The sequence below is a fragment of the Onychostruthus taczanowskii genome, unplaced genomic scaffold (assembly GCF_017590055.1).
Source record: "Onychostruthus taczanowskii isolate IOZ18803 unplaced genomic scaffold, ASM1759005v1 scaffold6, whole genome shotgun sequence".
NCBI lineage: Eukaryota > Metazoa > Chordata > Aves > Passeriformes > Passeridae > Onychostruthus > Onychostruthus taczanowskii.
Genome location: NW_024503679.1, coordinates 2937134 through 2963613, shown reverse-complemented (window position 1 = coordinate 2963613; position 26480 = coordinate 2937134). Strand labels below are relative to the sequence as shown.

General features: G+C 41.8%; 1 protein-coding gene across 3 annotated transcripts; it reads right to left on the bottom strand.

The window, feature by feature from the left end:
* On the bottom strand, positions 1–24823 carry ANXA2 (annexin A2). Of its 3 annotated transcripts, none has more exons than XM_041418899.1 (13): positions 24710–24823; positions 19899–19958; positions 16151–16250; positions 10450–10544; positions 7468–7581; positions 5488–5578; positions 4948–5027; positions 4578–4637; positions 3883–3976; positions 3043–3138; positions 2025–2083; positions 1278–1400; positions 1–372 (listed from the first exon to the last, which is right to left on the bottom strand). In XM_041418899.1, the coding sequence occupies exons 2-13, from the start codon at positions 19944–19946 to the stop codon at positions 313–315; spliced, it is 1020 nt and encodes a 339-aa protein (XP_041274833.1). In that variant the 5' UTR covers positions 19947–19958; positions 24710–24823; the 3' UTR covers positions 1–312. The 3 variants fall into 3 exon arrangements, with proteins under 3 accessions (XP_041274833.1, XP_041274832.1, XP_041274831.1); XM_041418898.1 differs by lacking the exon at positions 24710–24823 and adding an exon at positions 24329–24479; XM_041418897.1 differs by lacking the exon at positions 24710–24823 and adding an exon at positions 23810–23883.
* Between the last annotated feature and the right edge of the window lie 1657 nt (positions 24824–26480).

The window sequence follows — 26480 nt, the reverse complement described above, 5'->3', positions numbered from 1 at the left end:
TAAAGTAAAACAACATTTTATTTGTTTTATTAGAAACATTGCACAGAGAGGCAGAGCTTTTCACAAGCACGTGTGAGCCCGTGTCTCCCTGGAGGGTTAGTGTCTCTGGCTATACACTGTTAGGACCTTTGGCAGAGCCAAGCACAGCTGCCAAGAGGGGCATGCACAGCGCAGGGGAGCGAACTGCAGCAGGGCTCTGGCAGGGAAAGGGCAAGTCAAGGGTAGCTAGGAAATTCAGGTTTTCTAGGATTACAGTAAAATGAAGAGCAAAAAAGGCATTTCTCAGGACTTGGGTTTCTTCCATCACAGTTTTCAGTCCTCTCCACCACACAGGTTCAGCAGTGCCCTCTGGTAATCCCCTTTTGTGTCTTGCTGTAAAGCAAGGGAAGAAAAACACAAAATACATATTAGGAAACAGCCACAAAATGTGAAAGCATATGACTTATATTCTAAACCTGTGGGACAGCCTATGATTCACATTGAAGCCTTCTCAGCCTGGAGGAGACTATCTTGACTGAGTTTTACTTATGTGTGAAGTGAAATTATTTAATCATTCTTGCAATATAAATGCAAGGCCAAGAAGAGAGAAATTTAGGTATGAGAAAGAGTAACGCAACCAAGGAAAGCTGAAGGACTTGATTCTGCTCTGTCTCACTGATCACTGCAAAAATCATTAACCAAGGGCACTATTAAAAAAAATTGCTAATAATCTACAATTGACACCTTCAGGAAAAGATTCTGGGTTAAGATTTTGACTCAGCTTCCTCTACACAAGGAATAATGAAGCATTTGTTGTGGTGAGGGTGAAGATTAGCTTTAAAACAAATGCACAAGCTCTTTACCTATGCCCCAAGTTAGACAAAACCTAGCACCTGTAGCTCCTGTCTAATCCCAGAAATGGACAAAAGTCACGAGCTAAAGAGCCTTCTCTTTGAGCACTGAAATGAAAGGGAGTAACAATTTGGATGCTCTATTTTCATTCAGCAATCACAGAACAATTGTCTCTTCTTTTGATCTGAGGATAGGGATTAGTGAACAGAATTTTGCTTCAGAACACATCAGCTGATTGCACAAAGCCCACTTATACTGTCAAGTGGCTGACAGGAACTGTATCAGCTGTAGACTGAAGATAAAGATGGGTTTTCCCATAGTACATAAATAGTACAATATTCTCTCTGTGGCCTCTAACACACCTCCCATGAATTCTAGTGGTACCACGAATCCAATGAAGACTGCTGCAAAGGCTCATGATATAAAACCAAAGATTAAAAACTTGCCTGGATGAAATAATAGAGAGATTTTCCGTATTTCCTCTTGAATTCACTCTTGATTTTCAGCATGTCAACCTCGCAGCGGGATACCATAATCCTGATCAGGACCTTGTCCCGGGTTCCCTTGCCCTACAAGCAGACACATATTTAGAGCTGCAATAGCTGAAATGTTATCATTTATTAATGGTAGGACAGCAAACTACAGGCAACCAAGATGAGCAATAAAAGATACAATTAATTAAATCTTCTAACGAAGGTCATTATTATGATCCAAGAATTTGAGCATGAATGTACCTTTCTCATCAGCAGGGTTTAACCAACTTTCAGTCACAAATTTAGATTAGCAATTTTGGTTCACCAGGTCTTCCTGCAATCACCTAATGCCTGTCACCAGGTGTTTCTCTCTCATCCTTTTTCTTCACAAAATGTTTTGAGATAAATTTTATATCTTATTTTAGTATTCAATAAACAACTTTTTCTGCTATCAGCTCTTGGTTACATGCAAAATATGTGTCTAACTTTGCTGATTATAATCAACTGATCTAATAAAGATCTTTATAATGAGACCCTTTCCTACATTTCCCTATATCAGAGAAATCTGGATAATCCAGACTCATAAGGGTTAAAGAAAGCTTTTGAACAATATTAGGCAATTGTTAATTTATTCACATGCCAGTCACATTTCATATGAACAGAAGTTCCTAACAATGACAACAATGAAAAATAGTAGAAAGAAAAAACAGTCTTTCCTACCTTCATGGAATCATACAGTCTGTCTGCAAAATACAGCTGCTTGTTCTGAATGCACTGGACTGAAGAGAGAGACAAGAATAGTTAAATATCCTGCCCATACATGGGACACAGAATAGTGCAGCTATTTTTAAAGCTATTACAAGTTGTCAAAATAAGGTTTTCAGCAAAAGTTCCTCCAAAAAGGGGACACAGAGAAAATATTTTTATCTGACTCACTACTTAGAAGTCATTTGGTTTAGCTTGTGACTGAACCACAGATGCTCACATTCTTGGGAAGGCTTTCCTTCCATGAAAATGGCATAATTTTGTAATTGTATCATTTCAGAATGCCAGCCCTCCTCCACAGCTCCCCGTTCATGGTTCCACTTCTAGAAATCTCTTCTCTGGAAACACTCCTTGTATACTCATCCATGAGAAGCCTCCTTTTCAAGGCTGAGCTCTGTTTATACTCCATTTGCACTACACAGCTCTCAGTTCTGAAATGGATTTTCCCCCCAAAGAACTCCCTCTTAAACACAGTGACATCCTTGTTATCTTCACCTCATGGCACAGTATCAGCCTTACACCCTGCCTCCCTATTTCAGAGAATTCAGTGTCAAATCAGCTCTTTGGTTAGCCCCTACCACCCCTCACTGCCTGCCTGTCTTCTCCTCTCACACACACATGCTGTTTTCTCTCCAGCCTATGTGGGTACTGAACAATTTCAACCTTTTTGTTTGCTTGGGGAAACAAACATTAAGCCTGTCTATCAAATAAAAGTGGAACTAACAGCAGATCACAACACACATGCATTTTCATTTTAATTGGAAAGCAAAGTTTATATCTTGCAGAGGGCAAAAATAAGCTGCTTTTCAACATCTACAATATCCTAAAATACACCAGTGGATCTAACAACGCCAGTATGTCCAGCTAATTTCTCACCCAGAGTTTGAATCTAGGTCCTACCTTTATCATGATACATTGCAAGAGCCCTGAAAAGATCCTATATAAGGACAGTCTTTACTTCAGGGAAACTTACCAAGATTAAGAAAGGCATTCTCCAAATCTCCCTTAACCTCCTTCTTGATGCTCTCCAACATATCATATGGGCTGTAGCTCTTGTACCTGTCAAACACTAGCACAGAAAAGAAAGTAGGTGAAATCAAAACCAGACCAAGAACTGGAAGAAATAACCAACCAAAGCATGAACACAGACACAGGAATGTAGAGACACATGATTAAGAAATATCCATGCAAGTCCTTCTGAGAGTCTCATCTTAAATACAAGCAGAAGTTTGTAAAGGTCCCATGCTGTTACTTTTTTGTTTTTCTTGAACATCTCCATAATCTGGGAAAATACCATCTTAATCCTGTACTGGTATTTTTTGAAACAACTGTCATTTAAAGACTGAAAGGCTCTGGAAGTCTTCAAATGGCTTTTCCCATGTGCTGCTTTACAGTATCAGAGTAGCAGTATCAGAGCTGCTTTTGGGTCTTCACTGGCAGATTTAAGCACATGATATAGCTAAGCTACCCTGGCACAGAGGTAAAAGCTAAAGGACTTCTCAAGGTATCCTGCATCCATATTTTCTAGGTTTGTAACATCTTTGTTTTCAGTGTATTTGATATATAATTGAGCATTGTTACATCTATGTAAAAAAGAGTTGTACACACTTAAAATGTGAGATCAATACATGCACAGAAATAACTAGATTTTCTTTAAAAATTAACACCTTGGACATTAATTAAGATTTATGAGATCTCCTATGTTTTTGAGTGCTTTTCACAATCATTTCAATTGTACCTGAGACAAAATCATTACCATTTTGTTATAACTTTCTCTTACAGGGAAAAAAAAAGTCTGTCTCTTGAATAGTACCTTTCTGCAGGTGGGGAACACTTCTTTCAGTCATAATGTTGATCCACTTGGGGACATCAGTTCCCTTTCTCTTCACACCAGCATCATAGAGGTCCTGGGGTTAGAAAGAAAAATAAAATCACAAAAGATCAGGAGTTGAATGAGAAGCCATGGCAGATGTATACAATTTCCTTATTGGAAAAACAAGCACTACTGGAACTCTGTCTGTGGGAGAAACACACAAGGACACGTGGTTGGGCAGGTCACCAGGACAACACTTAAGGACCTAAATCTGACACTACAACTAATTGCTTTGTATTCACCTCTGGCTACAGCTTTACTCTGTATTTAGCTCTGTTTACCTCAGCAGAACTGCTCTTGACAGATGCAGATGTAACAAACAAGCACTAACAGCCACTAAATTCACTGCAATTGATGTATTTCCTTTTGTTAAAGGCTCTCTCCATGTATCTAAAGGAAATAGCAGAAAGCTTCTGTATAGTGGGTAAGTACTCTGTGAAAACTGATACCTGAAGGCATCAGGATTGCAAGTGGCAGATTCACTGACACCATGCAAACATCACTGTGCAGGACAATCTGAAATACACACACCTACTTCACAAATGCTCTCCACTTCCACAGTATGTTTATGTTCAATATCCCCCAAAGCCTGACCTGACAACTGGAGATATTTCATGGTCACTACCAGCACTTACCCTGGCATCTTGGTCAATCAGCTCATAATCAATCACAGAGGTATCTTCACACCTTTTGCCCTTCAAACAAGATATCAGCATTTTAGAAAGGTTTCACAGAAAGTAAGCAGTTTGCTATACATATATACAGGGGTTTTTTTCTTTTTTTAACCTGAATTTGCTAAATGAGTAACTGTATACTCCATCCCCATTATGAAGGTAATGCTGTGAATGCTGCATTTTTGTTATGAATGAATATTTGAATATTTTTTTCCCCCCAAAGGTCAGTAAAACACAGAGAAATTTAAGAGTGCATCAGAAACCCAATTGTTTCACTGGCAGCCACCACTGAGGCACACTAGAGCAAGTGGGAATCTATGAACAGCCCTACCTTGGCCAGGGCAACCATTAGCTTGCGGAAGTCACCAGATGTGTCTGATATGATGTCCTTTTCCAGCTCTGTCTTGTACACTAGAAAACAAAGAGTTCTTTTCAGGCAAAGGGGCCTCTCACAAATACTTATTTGCAAGAAAAAGGGCTGCTAATTACTGTGTTTTGTGCACATAAACAGCTACAATCTAAGTCAGGTGTGGAGGACAATGAAAAGCCCACACTTCCCTACATCAAACCCAGCATTGCTGCCAGCTAGTCATGAGCTCTATGCAATCAGTCTCTCATGGAAAGCTTATCAAGAAATTTAATTTAGACACAACTTGTATTAGTAGCAAATAGCCTACAGTCGGTTTGCTACCAAGCAACAAGATGCAACTATATAAATCACACAAATATCCAGAACACCAGTACAAAATAGCAGAGAAACAAAGCAGATATAAGTTTGCTTTCTAATAATGAAATTCACACTGAGGGAAATTTATCCAAGTAATTTAGTGTAAAAAGACATAGTACATGGAAACTTGCAAAGTAAACTCACTTTCCCTGTAGACTCTGTTGATTTCACTGAGCTCCTGGTTTGTTCGGGAGCAGATGATTTCAATGAGTGTGTCTTCATCAGTTCCCAGCCCCTGCAACACAAACGGGGCTCACTTAGGAGCTAGCAATGAACAGGAATGCTTAAAAGGTTTAAAAACATTTTATGGACATCTCTTCTCCCCCACTCTAACAGTTTAGGGATATTTTTTACCAACTGCTCTTGAGAAAAAACAGATGGAATATTTCTGGTGGCTTAGAGATCCTGCAGATGCTCTCTCTGGGCAATGCGCATCATTTGTGAGTGTCTAACAGTGGCCTCCTCACCAGTATAACAGGAGAAAGTCTGTTTTATCATGGCCTGTGTGATTTTTTTCTATCCACTGGGAGCAAGGGAAGAAGCACCAGTCTTATCCTCCTGTTAGGATGCTGTTTGTTAAGCCCATCTGTAACACAATGTCATTTTGCAGGTGGCAAAAATGGGCCTAGTTTCCACAGGATTTCAAGAGAAGTAACATCCTGGGAAAAAGTCTCATGCTGCAGTCTTGAACGTGTGGAAAACAGAGGCAATTATGAGGCAAAGTACCCTTTGGGTAAAATGTCTCCCTTGAAGGGGCAAGAAAGTGGGACAAACAAAAAAAAAAAAAAAAGAGTAAATCCAAGTAATTTTATTAACATGGCAGAGCTTCCCACATAATGGCTCTAATAAGCATGTGGGGAAAAAATGAAAAAATGAAGACTAGGAACATATATAATTTTCTAAATATTTTTGAAATATTTTCAAGAATGTGTAACAGAAAAATTACTAACTCCTCAATGATAACTTCGCTTTCCTCAACTCTGATGCCAAAGTCATAGCTTGTAATGTATCAAGCCAAGCTTAAGCTCAGGCAAATTCAGAGCATTGAGAGGTTTTGCTAATTCAGACCAGGTCAGGAGTAATGGGAACTCCTTGGGAGCTGGGAAAAGCAACCCAGGGAGAGCATAGAACATTCTATATTTGGGACTACTCTGAGGAAATTGCTTGGTCTTTAATCCCAAACCCCAGACTAGTCTGAGTCGCAATAAATCACGGATAGGCTGTACTTAACCAGGAGAGGGCAGCATCTGATTACTCAAACAGGGCATTTGGCCCACAGCTAAAGAGTTACCATCTCCATAGTGGGTTGGTTTTTTGGGTTTGGGGATTTAAGGAGTTTTTTTGGGGGTGGTCAGGGTAGTGTGTGTGTTTATGTGGTGGAGAGGGTGGTTTTGTTTCCTTATTTGTTCATTAACTCCTTTTTAATCATCTGGAGAAGTTAATTAATTGGTGTTATTGACATGTTCTAAATTTCAGACATAGTGCTTGTCTTTAATTCTTCAAAAAAAACCAAAACAACTTGAACAAGAACATCCAGAATGTAAATGATGATTAGATATCATAGCTACAATTTCCCAACCTTAGCTTGCTTACAAAGGTGACTGTACTGGCATGAGCACCTCTCAAGTCTTGTTTCAGCGGCCTGCAGAGCAGATTTTTCTTTCTGCAGAGACTGCTTTTGATTCCTCATCTTCTACACAGTGCAGCTCTGGTACAGGATGTTCTTTCCAGATCAATGATATGACCCAGTAACTGGAAATTACTGTTTAAGCCTATAAATACCAGCAGAGGATCTGATGGCTCCTGCTAACAGCTACTCTCTTACAGGTTTCTCATGCTATGAACCTGTGCATTGTTTGTAAGAGCAGTCAGCAAAGCAGCCAGGCTGTTACTCCTGAACTGACAAGAATTAATTTTTCCTTAAAGAGAGGATTTAATTAAGAGTTTTGAAACCACATTGTTACATGATTTCTCTCATTTTGGATGCCTTGCATCTGGATATTTAAATGGTAGCACTAAAAAAAAATAATCAGTTTGAAAATTATGGCCCTGGATATGAAGTCCATGTTCTTTCCCAAGACAGTGACATCAGATCAACAACGTTAAATTTCAAAGCTTATTTACCTTCATGGAAGCTTTCAATTCAGAGGCATCATACTGTGCTGGTGTCTTCAGCAAGCCCAAGATCACTGCCTCCAAATGACCTGAGAGAGCAGACTTGAGTGCTGCAGAAAGCTCCTGTAAAATAGATGGGATGATGGAAAAAAAGAAATTAAAGCTCACTTCTGATCTCCAGAGAATTTAACCTGCAGGGCTCTAAGTCTCCAAGCCTGCAGCAGTGTTTCTTACACAACTGACAAGAAAACAGAAACATAAAGAGCTTTCTGGCTGTGAAAGCCTAAGAAAGAAATTAGGGCAAAGGAATTTTTTTCTAATCCTCTGAAAATAAGAAGAAATGCACCAGTGTCTGACACAGTGCTGGAAAGCACGGTGCAGACATGCCTGAACAGCTTCACTCCAGTCCTGAAGCAGTGATGCTGTGCTGGAGCTAATAAGCACAGATGGACCTGAGTTTGACTCACTGTGGTCACTGCTTCTCCATCATACTCCCACAGTTTTCCCAGCAGCACTATATTATATGTGGTTTTCCTCTTATCCCAGCCCTTTACTAGCTGAGACATTGGAAAATTGACTGCACACTTACTCCACCATAAGGCCCAGCTCCCAACCAGATCTCTGAGGAGATGAAAAAATCATCCCTGAGAACTAAAAATTATCCCTGTCTTCAAAGAAACTATCAGAAGCTTGTGGCCTAAATCCCTATGGTTAACTGTCAGTCAGCCCTAGAAAAAGAAACAGTCAGGGATGTTCACTGCAGAGGATGCAAATCTGCACCAGTCAGAGCCCATGTCCTCGTATGGATTTCAGATGCAACCTGAATTATGTTAGTTACCAGCTTCCCTACAGTGTAGGTTACAAAGCTGAAATCCCCAGGATCAAGTCTGGGGTTCACACAGATCCATGTATTCCCTAAGCTGAAGTCAGATCTGCAGCATTCAGAAGAGAATTGCTGCATTTCAGTTGCTGGTTTCTCACTATCACTGAGCTGGAGAGGCAGGGGAAAAGGGGATAGAGAAAGTGACCTCAACTGAGTTGCACAGAAGTTTGTACGAGAGATAATGAGCCCAGGCCTTTAGTTAATTTCCAAAGTCACCCACTTAATCCAGAGCACTAATTTACGCTAATACTGTGTGCACCTACTGCATGGATTGACCAAGGGAGGGAAGGGGGTTTTGGGGCATCTGGCTGCTTTAGACCTAGAAACATTTTAGTACAACCACTCCATGAGGGATACAATGTTCCAGCCTTTATTTGGGTGAAAACAGATTCTTCAGAACTGCCACAGGAAAGACAGTACATATCTCTGTAATAAATTTTAAGGAACAAATTGCTCAGAGAAGTTGTGGCTGACTTATCCCTGAAAATGTTTAAAAGGCCAAAGAACTGCCACAGGAAAGACAGTACATATCTCTGTAATAAATTTTAAGGAACAAATTGCTCAGAGTTTTGGCTGACTTATCCCTGAAAATATTTAAAAGGCCAAGCCAGGATGGGGCTTTGAGCAACCTGATCTAGTGGAAGGTGTCCACCTTGGGCACCTACAGTCCCTTCCAACCTAAACCAAGAGTTTCCATCAGACACTGCTCATCCCAAAGGAATTAAAACAGAGGTAGACTATGTGACATTTAAAATTATGATCTCTTGATAGATCCTGCAACACACAAAGCAAGCAGCCTAGCACAGCACAACACATTGCCAACAAAATCTGCACAACTGCTCGCAAAGAAAACCATCAGACACTGTCCCTAGGAGATATACCTACGTGTCTTTTCATATCCCACTTCCTCCTCTCTTGCCTCCTCACATGTTTATCTGAGTGGTTTCTACTGCACATTTCCATTGTTTATACGACTGTTTTATTCTTTGGTACTTGTTAAACTTCTGATAAATTCACTTTGTTCTTGGGTCGCAGCAAGGGAAAAAAGTGAGAGAGAAATAAGAAAAAGTTGCAGATTTTCTTGACCGTGCATTTTTGTGGTCATGCAGAACATTTGACAAAGCTTTAAGTGACACATTTCATGACTGGGGTCCATTTATGTGCAGATTGTCCCAGTGTCCCCAGGGCAGGAGGTGCAGGAGTGTGCACACATGCACATGTCCAACCTGGCCGTGCCTCTGCATGTGCCTCTATCAGTCATGCAGAAAAGCTGGTGAATTCCCAAAATTTAACTCTACATTTACATTTGGGCTCAGATGAGTATTCTGGGATGCTACTTGAGGACTACCATTTGGGGTCTGGCAAACCTGGAAGAGATACATTCATCATAATCTGAACTTTATATAAAGTTTCCTCTTTTTCACTGGCACAAAACTTTAAATATGATAAGATTCTCAAAACTTCAAAAGAGAAGAGCTCTTGCCTCCCAGACAGCAAGACTCATTTTGCAGAATTCTGCATACATCTTACAGATTTCTCTCCATCAATAGATCAGTACCTAAGGTATTTCTGCCAGGATAATCTTCAATGACAGTTCAAATCATCATACATCACTATTTCACAGCTGCAGTGCTCATAGCACAACTGACTGCAGTCCTTTCTCACTAAGCTAGCTGTGTGAACAGAAACAGAACACTTCCCTTATGCTGTCTTTAAAAAAATAAACAAAAAATCCAACACCCCCCAAAAAACATAAACCAACCAAAAGAAAAAAAAAAAACAAACAACCCTAAAGCACCTCTTTTTCATTCATTCCTTCAAATGGAGGCACTTCATGCCAGTGACTCCTCAGTATTTTTAGCACATTTCACCAGGGAATCCTGTGGGTCCCAGTGTGATTTCTGAAGGTGCTAGGAAACCCCCATCTCCAGCAGACTCCAGTCCCAATTGTGCATATTCAACATATTTCAAAGTTCTACCAGTCCTAAATTGTAACAGCATGGACAAAGTAGATGCATCTTGAATTTCAGTGGAAAGACAAACCCTGAAAAATCTAATTGTCTGCAAGAAAAATATGCAATAATTACTATTTCTTCATATTTTACTACCTTTTTGGTTCTCCTCTGATAGGCAAAAGCAATGTCCTGCCTCTGTTCATTGCTGCGGTTTGTCAGGATGTTGATGATGGTGACCTCATCCACACCTACAAAGACACAAGACAGAGAGTTAGAGAAGCTTTCTTGTCCCTGTTCTTGTATCAGGATGTTCCCCAATACTCCAAACACAGCCCATGTGCTGTCTGGAGCAGAGCTCAGCAGATTTCACTAGTTAATGTTCCTCCTCCCCTGGCTGGGAGAAAAAGCCACCAATTAGAGTCCAGACTGCTGATGGGATGCAGATCTTTGGACACACCTCAAAGTCTAGTTTGTGACCAGCTTTGCCACTCTGTCTTGTGCTTCACTTATGTGTCTGTGCACTACTTTTCAAGCACTCAGAATTCTGCAAAAAGCTGCTCAGAAACACAGACTTTAAAACTTGTACTTACTAAAGCCTGTCCTGCCATTTTAGTGGTTTTTTTTCAATTAAGACTTCTGAATAAAGCAGTTATACTTCCTATTTAAGTCATTTAATCCATCACTCCAAACACAGAAACACGAAAATAAACCAGTATATTTAATTCAGTATGTTTCAGAGGTTCAAAAGACAGAAGGGATTTTTGACACTGGAAGAATTAAGTATGTGCTCCTTCTTTTTGAAATCACTGGAAGATCCATACTGAGCTGCAACTGGCCCACCTAGGGGATGTGGATGCTCAAACTCCCAACTTATCTTTTAAGTAAGTGAACTACACATCAGCAAAGGTTTACTTTCAAGGGAACCATTCCAAATCCATGCACTTCAGTGAACTGCCAGCTTTTGAAGCAAACAGATGGCTCTAATCTAGAGGGTGGAACAAGCCCAGATCTTCACTTGAGCTCTCTTTGTTTAATAAAAGTATTATGAATAACTTCTTTCACACTTGCACACACATCAGTGTAAAAGATGATTTCTTGATAAAAAACCCCGGAAAGTAAGGACTGGATCAGCAGCTCCTAGAAGGACTCAGATCCCTGCCAGAATCCAGCTACGTTTATTTTCCCTGTTACCCAAAGTAACCTGAAACAAAGAACTGCAACTGATATTATAAAAATAAATCATATAAAGTAGGAATCTTGCAAAAAACCTTTTAGCCCCTATCTACAGAGTCTAAAATTGTAAGTCTAATCCAAAAATTCTCTCTCTTTCTTCACCACATTTTTCATGATGAAATACTACATTTGGTAGCCTCGTGTCCTTAGCTTGTGCTGAGGCAGACCTACATCAGTGCTCTTATTCACACAAGCTTGGCCTGCAAATGATGCCATAAGAGCATCATGTGTCTAAGTTACAAACTCTGACCTGAAAACAGGCTGACTGCACATTTCAGCCATAATCTACTCCTGCACATTTTAAAGTGTTCCCACATTATAAAAGAAAACAAATTCTCCCTGTCCAGAAATGACCACACACAGACATTGAGCCTTTCAGCTGTTGCAGGCCCACAGTACAAGCCAATGTCTTTTTAATAAATTCTGAATTTAAACCATTCTTGGCATTCAAAAAAGCAAATGACATTTTCAAGTTGTACCACAATTGCTACAGATTAGAAGCCCACAAATGACTGACTGCATCCAAGTTTCTCATACACATGCCATGGAAATATGAAGTTAGCTCATTGCTCTGGCATTCAGTGGAAAGTAAAGGCTTGTACTTCATTCACGCTGGGGAATCATGCTGCACACACAGGATGCTGACTCACTGCTGCTGAGGTGGGGCAGAGCAGGACAGCAGCTCCAACACTTTCCTTTGCTGTTTGCTAAAGTCTCTGAAAGTTTCAAGGCAATGAAACAGTTTATTTTCAAATTTCTTCTGGCTAGGCAGATTTTATCCCTGCATTTCTATCAACGGGGAATGGAAAGAAAAATTCTGCTTAATAACAGCTTTCCTTGTGAAAGAGGTAATGTGTGGTGGCATTGGTAAGATCACACTGTTGGAGCTCAGTCAGCAAAAATGAGGAAATGAAAAAGAATGGGGTCAGAGGGAAAAATTTAGATAAAACAAGATCATAATTTCAGCTCTGCTATTTTGCTTAGCAAGGGTTCACCAAACCCAAACCACATTGCAATGAAATATTTCTTTAGTGACAGTTTTAATATTTGGAATATGTGAATATTTCTTTAGTGACAGTTTTAATATCAGTTTTAAACTGATGCAGTTTGGTGGATTTCAGGCACTGGCCTCTTTCACCAGCAAACCAGCAGATATCTTCTAAAAACTTTTACTTCATAGTCTTAAAAACTCTATCAGAAGTTATGAGCATGTTGGATATACTACATAAACAGAAGTTCTTTCTCTAAGATTGAACAGACTGGTTTACATGTCACCATTGTTTTAGCAATTTCTGGGTATAATGAATTTATTACAGATCTATGTTCTAAGCCCTTTCCTACAACAAACCTGTGCCTGAATTCTGCCAGCCTAGAATAAAAAAGTATCCCATGAAACCTCAATAGAAGGCTGCAAATAACAAATATTCACAACCTAGTCTGACAAAATTATTTAACAAGTACTTGAGACACAAAAAGTGTCAATGCCAGGAAATAACTCTGAAACAGGAGAGGCAGTTCAGCAGTTGTCTTTGCTACCAGAAAAAAAGAACAGGAAATCTAACATAAGCTCTGTTACTGCTCTTCCAGATAGTTTCTTCTGCTTGGGTTCATGTACATCTGCTAATCTATACACAGAGCATTATACAGAAATTAAACAGCTTCTTGTCCTATGCAGCAAAAAGCCAACCCTTACAAAGGACATGCCAAGGCACTAAATGAATTTGCTACAGAAACACTAAAAAGCAAAAAAATGAAACATAGCCATAGCATTTATCCCAAAAGGAACAAGCCAGAACTTTAACAAGTTATTTGCATTATGCAACCTCTAGGTTGAACAATTGCTAACTACAAGGTTTTATATGACCTGGAGACATTTTTGCACATTTCCCTTCCTAGGCTGGTGGATATATAAAAAACCCCTGCATTTAATTCAGCTCCACTCAAAGCCCTGCAAAGGGCTGGACAATGTGTTTGTGCAGTATAGTTTTTGCAGGTAGATCTAAGCCCAAATAAACACATCACAGTATTTTCCAGAGGTCCCCACAGATGAACAGATGGCTTAGCAACCTCTGAGGGATTAATCTGAAGAGTGTGAACGAATGCTGAAATATTTATATATTACATAGAGCAGAACAGTCACACACTCTGCTCTAGTTCTTTTCCCTAAACCAAATATACAGCTGTTGTTCAGGCAGTAAAATAAGTTTTAGCCATTTTACACAAGAATCACTAAAATGGAGATTCATGACTCTAATTCTGGGAGTTTCCATTACCATATAATAATCACCATATAATTATTTATATGGTAACTCTCCCAACCTGGCCTGCCCTGATGGCAAACACCAGACTTCAGGCACAGTTTATATAAGGTATAGCCAGAGATAAGACTCCACAAGATATCACTTCCAAGGCACTGCTGTAATTTCCAAGATATTGGAAAGACTGCTTTGGTGAGTGTGAAATACAGGCCCATTACAGCATGTACAGACCTCCATTTCCAACACCAAGAAAGCCCAAGGGTTCAGATACCAGGTGTCCTTTATCCTGTAGAGAGTAAAGCCCACCAAATGGTTCTTACATGCCTGGGATTTTTTAATTTTTTTTTTTTTTAATTTTCAACCACAAACCAGTTGCATATATTTACAACTTATTTACAATGTATTTACAACTTACCTTACTCACTGTTTTAACATGAACAAGTCATATTCCTCTTCATCACTCTGTGATAACTTACACTGCTTATTTCTACTTCCCACATCCAATGCAAACTAATTGCTACAGAAATGGTGATACTTCCTAGGAAAATGGTAGCTGCTGTGGATGTAGACAGTCTGTTCATTATGGGTGTTATATTTTTAGTTCAAAAACTACTTAGATATTTCCCAGAATTATTTTAAAACTTGTTCTTGCAGATAGCTCTTTACATCACTGTTCATAAAAGCCAGTTCTTGTCTGGATGAGTTGGAATATTCATTTGAGGAATACCCTACATATAATTTAGAGAGCTCAAATTTTATCAAATCTTCTGAATTAGCAGATGAAAACATCCTGTTCCAAAGCATTAAAAGTGCAAGGAAACAGTACCTGGAAGAAGGGTCAAAACACTCTCATACTTAATTTCCCACAAGAATACTTCCATTGTGAGATTCTTTAGGGTGGAAATCTGGTATCAAAACCATAAAGAGATTTTCCCTTTAAAGCCGCCATCCCAGAATAAGTTCTGGGTAACAAACTAATAAGCAGAGAGAAGCTCAAGCCCACAAACATGCAGGTCCATGAGTAAGTTCCTTATTATTCCCTCAGAGAGTTGAAAATCATCTCTCTACTGAAATGTTTCCATGTAACTTAACTGCACTGCTTAATTTGCTGGGAGAAAGTGGAAAGACAACATGAGCTTGACTTTCCTGACTGGAAAAGCTTTTGTACTCCTAGGAGATTGCAATTTCCTTTTGCAATAATTAGCAGCTCGAGAGTTCAAATGTGTGAGTTTGTACCTACCCTGAGAGTCTCATGGTGTATTTGAAATGTCTAGATTTGCCCTATAATCAGAGCTGCAAAAAATTATAAAGTCTAGACAAAACTCTACATATATACAAAGCATCTGCTGCCAAACCTGATGATATATATATAACTCTCACATCAGGGAATTAAAAAAAAAAAAAACAAACTATAAATGATTCAAAATCAGAACTGAACCCTCTTTAATAAGGAATTTCTCTAGTTAAATTAAGAAATCTTGTGAAAGAAAGCCTTGTGCTTGTTATGGAGGGGATATATTTTACATTTTATAGCAAGTCAAACACAAGCTTTGCTGGCACTGATGGAAGACTTAGCATTTCTTTCTGATGAGGAATTATTTGGCTTTTAAATTTCTCTCTGACATGAAGGCAAAAGAGTTGCTGGTTCCAGCTACGCCCAGCTGCTGCTCCTCTGGCCTGGAGCAAGTGTGGAAAGCATGGCACTCCCTTGTCCCAGGACAGGACAGCACCACAGCCCCAGGAGTGCCACCAAGGCATTACTTCAGAGCTGCACTTCACACTCCCTGCTCTCCTGATGCTTTCAATATACCAGAGAGAAGCCTATCTTAATATCCCAGCTCTGAGAAGCTCACATTGCCCTGCCCCTGAAATACTGCAAACTCATTTCAGAAACTAGTTTTTAGGACCTTCTTTGACCCCAAATTAATACAAGATAAATTATTATTTAGTTCAAAACCCAGGATAAAAATGGTCAAACCACCCCTACGCAGGTGCCTGGAGAGCTGAAAGGAAGAAGAAATGTCCAGTCCAATAATCCAGTAGAAATCCATGATTCAAAGCCCACTCCCAAAGGAGCTGACACTTCATTCTCAAGTGGCAGAAAAGAATTTGAAATACTGATGAGTCAAGAGAGGAAAAAAAAGTGACAATCTCAACAATTCATGGCTACAAACTCAAAAGCATATTCAAAGCATGCACTTACAGGGCTCAATATCTAACTCGGTCAACTCCAACTCCTCCTAAAGTAGGTATCTTTGAGTAAGGATATCAAAATGTCAATGTTGACAGCCAGTCTTGTTCTGGTTTTTGCAAGCCAGCCTTCCACCTTGCCCCAGGATGGCAGCCCCAGCCCCTGTGCTCACCTTTGGTCTTGATGGCCGTTTCCAGGGCCGCAGCGTCCCGGTCAGCATCGAAGTTGGAGTAAGCCTTCACTGTGGCATATGCACTTGGAGGGAGAGAATGCTGGAAGGAAAAGAACAAAAAGTACAAAAAACCCTTCAGAGTTCAATTGTGCAACGAATAAAACACATGGTTACCTGGTACTTGGCCCAGTGTTGTTTAAATTGGTAGTTTAAATGCAAGAACTACCATCAGGTATCTGTGAAAATGGAATTCTCCCAAGAGCCACTGAAGTCTCTTCTCCTCACGTGTATTGCCCAGAAATCCACTCACAGCAGTGCTTATTATAACACAGAATATACACAAATATATATTACATTTATTGCAGCAAAAACCCAACACCTTCCAAGTTTACTCACTAAACTTCAATATTCTAAAATATGGAATTTTCTGGCTAGATCTGAAGGAAAATGACTACAGGAAGGTAATTCCAAGAAAGTTAAAGTCTACAGTAGTTTAGATTTGAAGTCAATATTTTTCTTTTGATTACAGGCTACAAATAATAAAGAAAAAATAAGGAAATTGAACATTAACAATTATAAAGTCAGAAAAAGTTTTGGGCACTGTCTCATGAAGTTTAAAGATAACACAAAAAAAAAATCTATTTAAGGCCATAGTTCTAGAAAGCAGAAGTTATTAATAATCTAAAACAAATTCTCAGCCTCCAGATCTTTGCTTTAAGCAGCATGAGGCTTGCAAAACCAAATGACATTTCAAATTACCACTGCTAAGAGCACAAGGACTTGCAGGTAAGCTCACTTATTAAACAGATGCAACATTTTCCAAGTTACCAGATTTTATCAGCTGTTTATCATGGTCCTCTCCTGAGGATTATAGCTGCAAAAAGAGGGTGACCAGAACAGAGATTCAACTCTTCTCAGCTGCTTCAGTGTGAGCTAACAGCTTGTTATCACCTCCCAGGGGAAGGTTAAATTAAACCACAGATTTTCATACAAGCAGCTGGGTAATATTCACAAATCCCACTCTGCTGAGTTCAATTTAGAAACCTAAACCTCTGGCAGAGAGGTAGAGCTACTAGCACCTGAAATTGCCACAGCCATTTCCTAAGTGAATGAACAACTAAGCTTTCTTGGAAAAGATCCCCAGAAACTTTTGTTTCCATCTCTAACTCCAAAAGGAAGCTGGGTTCATGAACAGAACTAAGCTATCCTAATATGCCTGGAAAAATTTTTTACATGCAAGTTTTTAAGAGGAGCACTTTGAACTAAAAAAGTCCATGGTTTCTGACTAATTTTGACTCTATCCCTGTAGAGGTCATGCTGTTCTGTACAGATTCCTCTGGCAGCTGCCCCCGTGCCTTCTGGAGACAGTCTGTTTTATGCTGTGGAGATGGAAAGTCAAAAAAGCACCAATAAACTGAATCATTTTCTTTTGTCTCTTACCATCATTTCAGCCCAGCAAAGTGGCCCCAGTTTGGCCCAGAGCCACACCACAAAACACAGCCTTTGCTTTTAGTGGCAATGGAAACAGTAAATGGAGACATGCAATGCAGCCTCAGAGAAATCTGTGTTCCTGAAGATTCCTGAGCCAGGCATCCCCCATCCTGGGGCACTGCTCACTGACCTGCCCTCTGCATCATCTGGAACAAGTCACCTGGTGACCTCAGCAAGCTGGGTACCTCTCCCTCCACCCAGCTCCAAGTATTTTCTGAGTAATTTGGCTGGAGTAGTTTACTGTAAAGGTGATAGCATACACTAACAAAATACACAGCGTATTTGCAATTTGGTGCCCATTTTTCCTCTGTCCCTCCACTCAAGGCATGTACCAAGTCAGAGTGAGTTTCCCTGACACCTGACAGGTCTCATCAGGGTGACTGTCTATGAAAAGCAGTCATTTAAATTCCAAGCTATTTAATTACTCTGGCACACTACTGTACCACAGTACTAGTACTCTGTGCTTTCACACAAGACAGCTTTCAAACTGACTTTCCATTTAGCTCAGTATAAAATTCTTCACAATGTGGCAGCAAAAGTCCAGATAATGTGCAACTGCACCACCTGTCTGGGCCAAACTAAAGCAGAGAAATTGGTTTTCTCCTAGGCATTTAGTGTGCTTCAGAGGTCCTTCACCTGCTTCCTCTGAGCTTGAGAAATTTAATCCTATTAGGAAACATGAAGGAGAAGCAAATATCACTAACAGCTGCAGAGGCTTAATTTAACCTAAAAACACCACTTTTCACAATCTCTTCATCTGAGTATTCTGAGAATCTTTCTGTACTCTTGTGGAGAGATCCAGAAACTGGGAGCACAGATCAACCTCAGCTCAACTCCGTCCACTCCTGGAAGGAAGGAAGGCTGAGGCAATCAGATCCTCCACCTTCACTCAAATCAGCTGCTGTACCACTGATGCAGAGCACAAGACAGCACTGGGTTTCAGCCAGAACCATTCTATACCCTCAAGGTTAAAATTTTAAGAGAAAAATTGCTGGCTGAACTACTGTGTTTAATGTCAGTTAATTTGCTAAATCATTGCTTAGAGGAGCTGGTCTAATGCTGCAGAGCTACACAGGCCAGCTACTCAGTAATTCTGGCTTCCAACTTAGAGCACCAAGCAGCTGCCTGAGCCTTCTGACACTGTGCAGCAGATTTCTGATGGAAATGCTGCCAGAGAACAGTATTCAAATCTGACTTTTGCAACTACTTGTAAGAATCAAGGAAGAAGCATTTCTGCCCTTGAGAAGAGATTGCTTAATTATTATTCCAAAAGTAATTCTCCATTGAAACACACAACCAGGAAAGCTGAAGACTTGACTGGTTTTGCACTACAAAACCAGTTTTACTACTTACCTACAGTGCACTGGCCAGTTCTTTGCAAAAGCTCTTCCACAAACATAGTCTGGTATAATTAATTTCGCAACAAGTACCAAAAATTGGCAAAAGATTTGGCTGTACCAAGCTCAGACCCGCAGCTACCAGCTGTAAGATTTATATGTGTAGCAATTTCATCAGGAATGTGATGAAATAATGCATGGATAAGATTCACTTCCTCTTCAGTGAGAATCACAGAACCAGAAACCCATGGCATGATATGTTGATACCACACTGGTAATCTACCATCTAACTGCAACTCAAGAATCAAACAAAGACTGTGGCTTTCTGGTTTCAATAAAACAATAAACCAAGTGCAGATGTGGTGGAAAATACACAATCAAAACTAAAACAGAAAAGGAGAAAATAAGCTGGAGAAAATATTTTTTTTCAAGAGCTAGTTTGGTTTTGGTGATAACCATTACAGGAATTAGATCCCCAGTATTTTTGTTCTCATAATGTTCTCCATTTTTAACTGGGGGAAAAAAAATTCAAAGGGTATCAGCAAAACTGAACATATTTCCATCTCCTGTTCTCATCCTTAAGTGACTGGTTGTTTTGGAAGAAAGAGGGACACAGATGCAAAGCAGCCATTGTTTGCCCTGTGATCTCTTTGATAAGGCCAGCAGGAGGATACTGTGCTGCTGGCCAGTTAGAAGAACTCTCATTAAATCATATAACTGTCCTGTGGTTTACAGCTGGTTTGTGGATGAAAACTGGTCATTGCTGATGAGATTTTTAGACAATAAAAGTTTAAGAGATGTGTGGAATCTTGTAAACTGTACAGCTCAGTACAATTGTTGATGCAGAGTCCTGTAAAAGGAACAAGATGAGACATTTAAGTAAAACAAACTTTTATTGCTTAGATATAAGCAATACTTACATCTCCTTCAAGGCTGAGCTTGCTTAAAATTTCATGAACAGTGGACATCTTGAAAGAATGCTGAAGGAAGAGAAGGAAAAAGACAAAGTAGATTTAAATATATTTACAGTTACTCAGTGTGTCCCAACAGTCTTGAAGCACTGCAGCACTTTCAAGTGACACAGCCCAATGGATCTGCTAATACCAAGCAGGAAAGAAGATTTCAGAGTTTCCAAGCCACACCACCATTAATAATGTAACAACAAGAGGTCTTCATTCCCTTGTACAATAAAAATTCCTTAAACAAGCATTTCTGCTGCATTTTAACTACCCAGACAGGGATTTGAGAAATCGCTGCCTAAGACAGGGATTTGAGAAACAGAGTTGCCTAAGCTGACAACTCAGTACCAGGAAAATTATCCAGAAACATTATTGCTTGGGCCAGCTCAAAGCCAAAGAACAGCAACAAGTAGTAGCATTTAAATCAGATGCCCAATTCCTCAAGTACTCAGGAAATGCAGTGGAATTATTTATTTTATTGCAGGCATTTCACAAAACCATAACCCCGTTTAATCTTTAACCCTGGATGCTGGATCTTGTGGTTTTGTTGTAGCTCTCCAGAGCACTTAGTAACACAATTATCAGAGATGAGGTAGTAAGGACTACCTTAAAATGGTAGTTCCAAAAATAAGAGCCATTGTGGCGAGTTAGTATCAATGCTCCATTGCCAGGACCTGAATAACATGTTCCTTGCATAGGCAAAAAACCAGGGAAAATCCCATCCCTGAGACAGATTATATACATGGCAGAAATAAACATTGATCTGATCAACTTATGTTACAATAAGTTTTTTAAACTCTGGATTCTGGTCAGGGAGCTTGCCAGAGCTGTATTACTGTTTTAGTGAAAGGGTCTCTCAGCTAAGGAAAGCTTTTCCAAAGGTTGTAAGCTAAGGCCAATACTTAAAAGGCTTGATGCATGCCCAAACCCCTACTCTCCCATTTTTCTAGAGAAAGGACAGACATTGCTACTCACACTGCTACCCAGTCACCCAGGTTGGCACCTGCAGCAAACATTATTTGCTGTTAAAGTAAAAACTTTTTTCCCAGGACCTCTGCAGTCCAGCTGCAGGGAGCATTATCAAACAGGGAAAAGAGCTGGCTTAGGAGAGGACAGGAGAAAGGGCAGCAGTACCTCAAAACCAGAGACATTGCACCAACTGCTAAGTGAGCCTGATACCAAAAGCCCTGTTTTCAGCTGGGTGCCACGCCCTTCATTCCACACTGTCACCGGCTCCCAGGCCAGCTCCTTGGCTCCATGCCCCCCAGACAACTCCCAGCTATTGTGCAGCCAGTCCTGCCTATGCCCTTTCAGCTGGTTTTCAGCTGGCTTTTAATCCTCCATCAGTCACTCTTCTGATAGGATGGGGCTTTCCTCAGGACCGGCCACCCAGGCCAATTTCCCAGAGAAACCAATCTCCTCTCCACTCAATGACCACTTCAGAGCTTGGAGAATCAGAAAAAGTATGAAATAGTGTCTTGATAATGGTGGTCTGGTTAAAACTCTAGGAAAAAGTGTTTTGTTCTTGTTGTTTTGTTTGCTGGTGGTCTGGTTAAAACTCTAGGAAAAAGTGTTTTGTTCTTCTTGTTGTTTTCTTTGTTTGTTTTAGCTCCTGTAAGGAGAAAAGCAAAGAAATCTTTTGGCAAAACCAGCTAGTGCTACAAGAATAAAACACAGCAGCAAAATCACAGTACATTTGTAGTGTAACTGCTGTTATCTCACATTTCCTCACTTAGAACACAGAAAGAGAATCTTACATCTACTGAAACAATCTAGGTTTAAGTAACAAAAGCAAATTTACTTCAACAAAAAATAAGATTCCAGGGGTAGAAAAATAAGACAGAGAATAAAATGACAGTCATACACTGATATATTTGAGAATAAATGTTTTTTCAAGGGTAAAATCCAACCCAGGCCTTTAAAGACAGGCTGCAGAAGTTGTAATAAGCTGTTACCTGCTGTTGGCATTATAAACCATGCCGGGTAGAGGGGACTGATATATATATCTGAGTTATGAAATTCCTAATGTTTACACTCCATAAAATGAAGATCCTGTGAGACCTTTGTACTCTGACAGTATTTCAACTATTACCAAAGATGAGCAACTGAAGTCCTTTAGTCTTTCTTGTCACAAAGAAAACACCAGTGAGAGCTGAAGCAAAGCAACTGCAGCATAACCTTTCACATGAAAAAAAAAAAAAAACCCAAAATCACTGAACAGCTTTTTGCAAGACTACTGTTTCTAAATCAATTAAAAACCACATGGGATCAGGTTTGTTGGAACAAAACACTTGATCAGAGTCCAGGAACAGAATTAACACACCCTCACATAGAGCTGGAACTCCAGGTTCGTATCACCAGAGCACAACAATGCTATAGCAACTGACTGCCCATCAACAGCAAGCTGGAAAAAAAAAAAAAAAAAAAAAAAGGAGTTCTTGCAAGAATCTTTGCAGAGAAAGATTTTTTTTACCCAGAGAACAAACACAGCTGTTGTCACTGTAAAGCACTTGTATTTGAGAACAGACTCTCACTGTTCTCTGATGGACTGATTTTATCTGATGTAGTTTTGACAAGTTCTGGATGGGTTTGAACATGTAAAGAGAAAATACTTGCACTAGCCTGTTCTTCCTTACACTGGAAAGGAATCAAGTTTTACCTTCCAGCTGTAAACTAATACTTCAATACCTTAAGGCAAGTTTCTACAACCAATTTCCAAATGCACATTACACAATCCCCAATCATATTATTCTGCTCAAACAGATGGCATGTTTTGACTCCAGCCCTCCCAGAAAGCACTGGTTACAGGTCTGTTATTATACTGGCCCAGTCTCTATTCACCAACTTATCCCTGAAACTCTTTGGTAAGGGAAGAATGTGAGTTTAAAAGCAGCCCCATATCCTGATTTCCAGGGCCAGCTCACACACATTATGGAAAAAAACTCTGGGTTCCATGGAAAATTTCAGGTATGCACAAACAACTGCATTGCTCAATAAGCAGAATTAGCATTTTAAGAAGCACTCATTATACCAGGCAGAGATATGAGCAAAGGGTGTTCCCAGACATCTGAGCCAAGGAAACGGCATCCCCGGAATGAGAGAATGGAAACTCTTCCACTTGGAGCACATTTGTGTTCAAAAACTAGGGCAAGCCTGCTATCAGAGATGAGGGAGAGTGAGGAAGACCTGCAGCATCTGCTGTAAATGAAACAAGGGCTCAAAAACATTCATTCATATACAGTGCTAAGCAGGAGTACAAATAGGCCAGGCTGCATCTCCCCAAATCACCCAATAAGGGTTAGCACATCATTTAAAGCCACTATTTGGAGAAACAAAAAAAAAAGTCATCTTCTTTAAAGAAAAGCATTTCAAAGCCCATTAAACTGCCCTACCACAAACATACTTGAACCATTTTCTTCCACAGACATTGCTAATAACTCAGGAAGTTCCAGGAAGATACCATGCACATACAAAATTAAGGACTTTTGTTTCTTCAAACTCAAGTTATTCCCTCTTTTGAGACTTTACAAGAAAACCTGTTTGGGTTTGGGGGTTTTTTTTTTTTTTTGGTTCATCAAGGCAAACTACACCAAATATTGGCCAATGGAAACTCTACCCACTAGGGCTGTTTATCAATACCAGCTCTAGCAGCAGAAGGCACACACAGGGATAAATCACTCAAGGGTACACTGGTTCCAGGAGTTTTTCTTTCTGACCTGTACATCGGGGTCTGCACCTCTGTGCAGCTATAGCATTTGAACATGAACACAAGAACTCATGTTAAACAGAAGTAAAGCTGCCACGTATAAGCACACAACCCACTTCTGCGTGACTATGCTGAAATCATTTCACTTCTCTTTCAGTTAAAATACCTGGCAACATTCCTCTGCCCTACCTCCCCCTCCTCCCTCGAGGGGGAAGTGGTGTCCGAGCTGACTCACAATCCAAAAGGCAGCAGCAGGATCCCCGCAGCTCTGCTCCCGGCCGGGCAGGGTGGAGGCAGAGCCCCGCCCAAGGCTGGCCGTGCGGGCAGGGAGGAGCGCGGGGCTCCGCGGCGCATCGCGGGGGAGCGCTCGGGCACCGCCCGGGGAGCGCTGCCCAGCGGGCACTGCCCTGCTGCCCTGTCCTGCTGCCCGTGCCAGCGGCGGCGCCTGCAGCGGCTCCGGCAGCCGCGGCCGCACCCTGGGCAAGAAGGGAAGGGAAGCGAAGGGGCCGCTGTCCCTGGCGGGCTCGGGGCTCCGCCGTGCCTGCGGGAGCAATTCCAGCCTCGCCCCAGCTGAATGAACACCGCCTCCAGCGAGCCTGGCTGGCCGGCACAGCTTCTCTGCAAGCTTCCGCACCGAGAAGCGAACTCACAGTAACACGGTCAACCCAGCCGAGCCTTTGTATACCTTAACCACAGAAGAAATTACTATCTGGGGAAGTTTGGCGAAGTTTGGGACCGGTTCCTCTCCTGAGCGCTGTCGCCACACCCAGAGTTGCTGCGGGGCGCACGAAGCGCCCCGAGGGCTACTTCGCCCGCGGCCGCACAGTCCCAACGTGGAACCGAGCACAGAAAGTAACAGGCGGGCAGGGCCGGAGGAAGAGGAGCCGGGAGCGGGAGGGCGGCGGCCGCCGCAGCCACCGCCCCGCTCCGCATCCTGCCGGCTCAGAGCCCGCTTCGCTCCCGCAGCAGCGGCGGCTCCCGCAGCGCGACCCCCGCCCGCAGCCCGGCCCGGCCCCGCGGCGCTGCCGCCTCCCCCGCTCCTGCTGCGCTGCCGCCGAGGGCTCACCTGGCTGGGGCGGGCAGGGCGGCTCTGGCGGCGACTCGGGCGGCTCTGGCAGCAGCTGGGGCCCGCGGCAGCCCGGGCGGGGTTTTGTAGGGCCGGGCGGGTCCTTCCCGCCCCGGCGCCCCCCCGGCACGGCGCTGACTCACCCGGCCGCGCCCGACTCCGGCGCAGGACGGGGACAGGGATGGGGTGGGCAAGGGTAGGGCAGGAGCAGCCTCTCCCTCCGCACCCGTGCCCCGCCGGACGCCCGGGGGTTCCCGAGGTTGCGGTGACGCCGGGAGCAGCGCCCTGGGCTGCAGGGGTCGGGGCTCAGCCCTCAGCCCCCCTTCTCCACCTTGCAGATGCGGCCCCGTACGCCGCCCCCAGCCCTCCCCGCAGCGTTCCCGGGGCAGCAGGTGGTTGTTTGCAGCCCGTGCTTTGGGTTCGTCAGGGCAGCGCGGCTGTGACAGCGCTGGGGCTCTCGGGGCAGAGCACAGCAGCCGAGGCCCAGGTGCCCGGCACAGAGCCTGCTCCTCGAACGCCCCCGCCCCGGCAAGCCGGGCACTCCCTGCCCCGGAGTGAGAAACGGGCTTTTACACAGCAAACCACGATCCCCACAGTGTGCAGGTGGGGCCCAGCCTGCTTCCCGCAAGCCGTGCTCAGAGTTCAGGGGTATCTGAGCTGGGAGAAGCCTAAATGACGTCTGGCACAAGCAATAAATGCTGGAAGAATGAGACACAAGCTCTGCTCTGAGGCTGACTCATTATCATGCTCAGATAACCCGAACAGGCCTACCACACCCAACACAGGGACAGGAAATCAAAGCTTCTCCTAGCCCCAGTAGTGAAAACTCCAATTATACAGTCCAGGTGTTACACTTGTAACAAAGGAAAAATATTGTTTAAAAGTATTTGCAGATCTTCAGTTGGATCACTTGAGATGACTGTTACACCTCAACAGCATGGAGAATTGACATTAAACACTGCAGAAAAAAGCAAGCACTCCCCACTCCCAGTACAAGCAGTTCCTGTAACTTCAGCGTGGTTTTCTTAATCCCTGCAGGTGAATAGATGTACATAGTTCTTTCAAGAATATGTCAGTCAATTTGATTCTGCAAAGAGAATCAAATCTTGTCTTTGCTAGTAGAAGTATTTTTTGTAGGCATAGATAGAGATGGCAGACATGGGGTAAAAAAGTTTTAGGCTTAGCCAGGTGCATAAAAACAGTGGTGGCGAAAGCTGGCAAACATGAAGAGACAAGAACACAGAGGCTGAGAGACACAGGCTGCAATTCCTGGGGTGAAACAAGATCAGCAGTACAAAAAGGGAGAAATATTAGGAAATACTACACTTGACTTCAAACATGGATGCAACAGAGTGGACACATGAACTGGTCATTCCAGAAGGTGAAAATAATGTTAATACACCTTTTCTGGTTAAACAGAAGTAACATGAAGTGGACAGCCACAGGAAAAGACATGTCATGGAGCAGCATTTTGTCAGAAAATGTCAGTACCAATATTGCATTAGGTTGACACATTAGCCTTGTTTTTGGCAAGGCCACTGTGGTTATTATTTCTCTGTGTATTAAGGAACCTGTATTTCAAAATTAATTCCTGGCTACCCCACTTCAACCAGTGTCTGTCAGTAGAAGTTAAATAATTTCCCACTGCTTTTCAGGTTTTTTAGGAAAAAAAATCACTGGCAACTTGAAAATGTTATTCAGAGATCAAAAATACTTACAGTCCTAGAAGTAACAACCATTCTGTACTGCAGTGTTCATTAGAGGCTTTAAA

Bases quoted from the DNA above. Each gene is read 5' to 3' on its own strand.
- ANXA2 (XM_041418899.1), bottom strand. From the start codon at position 19,946: ATGTCCACTGTTCATGAAATTTTAAGCAAGCTCAGCCTTGAAGGAGAT. The intron at 16,251-19,898 runs GTAAGTATTGCT...TTTTCCTTCCAG, and splicing joins AGCTCAGCCTTGAAGGAGAT to CATTCTCTCCCTCCAAGTGC. The intron at 5,579-7,467 runs GTAAATAAGCTT...TTTGTGTTGCAG, and splicing joins AATTGAAAGCTTCCATGAAG to GGGCTGGGAACTGATGAAGA.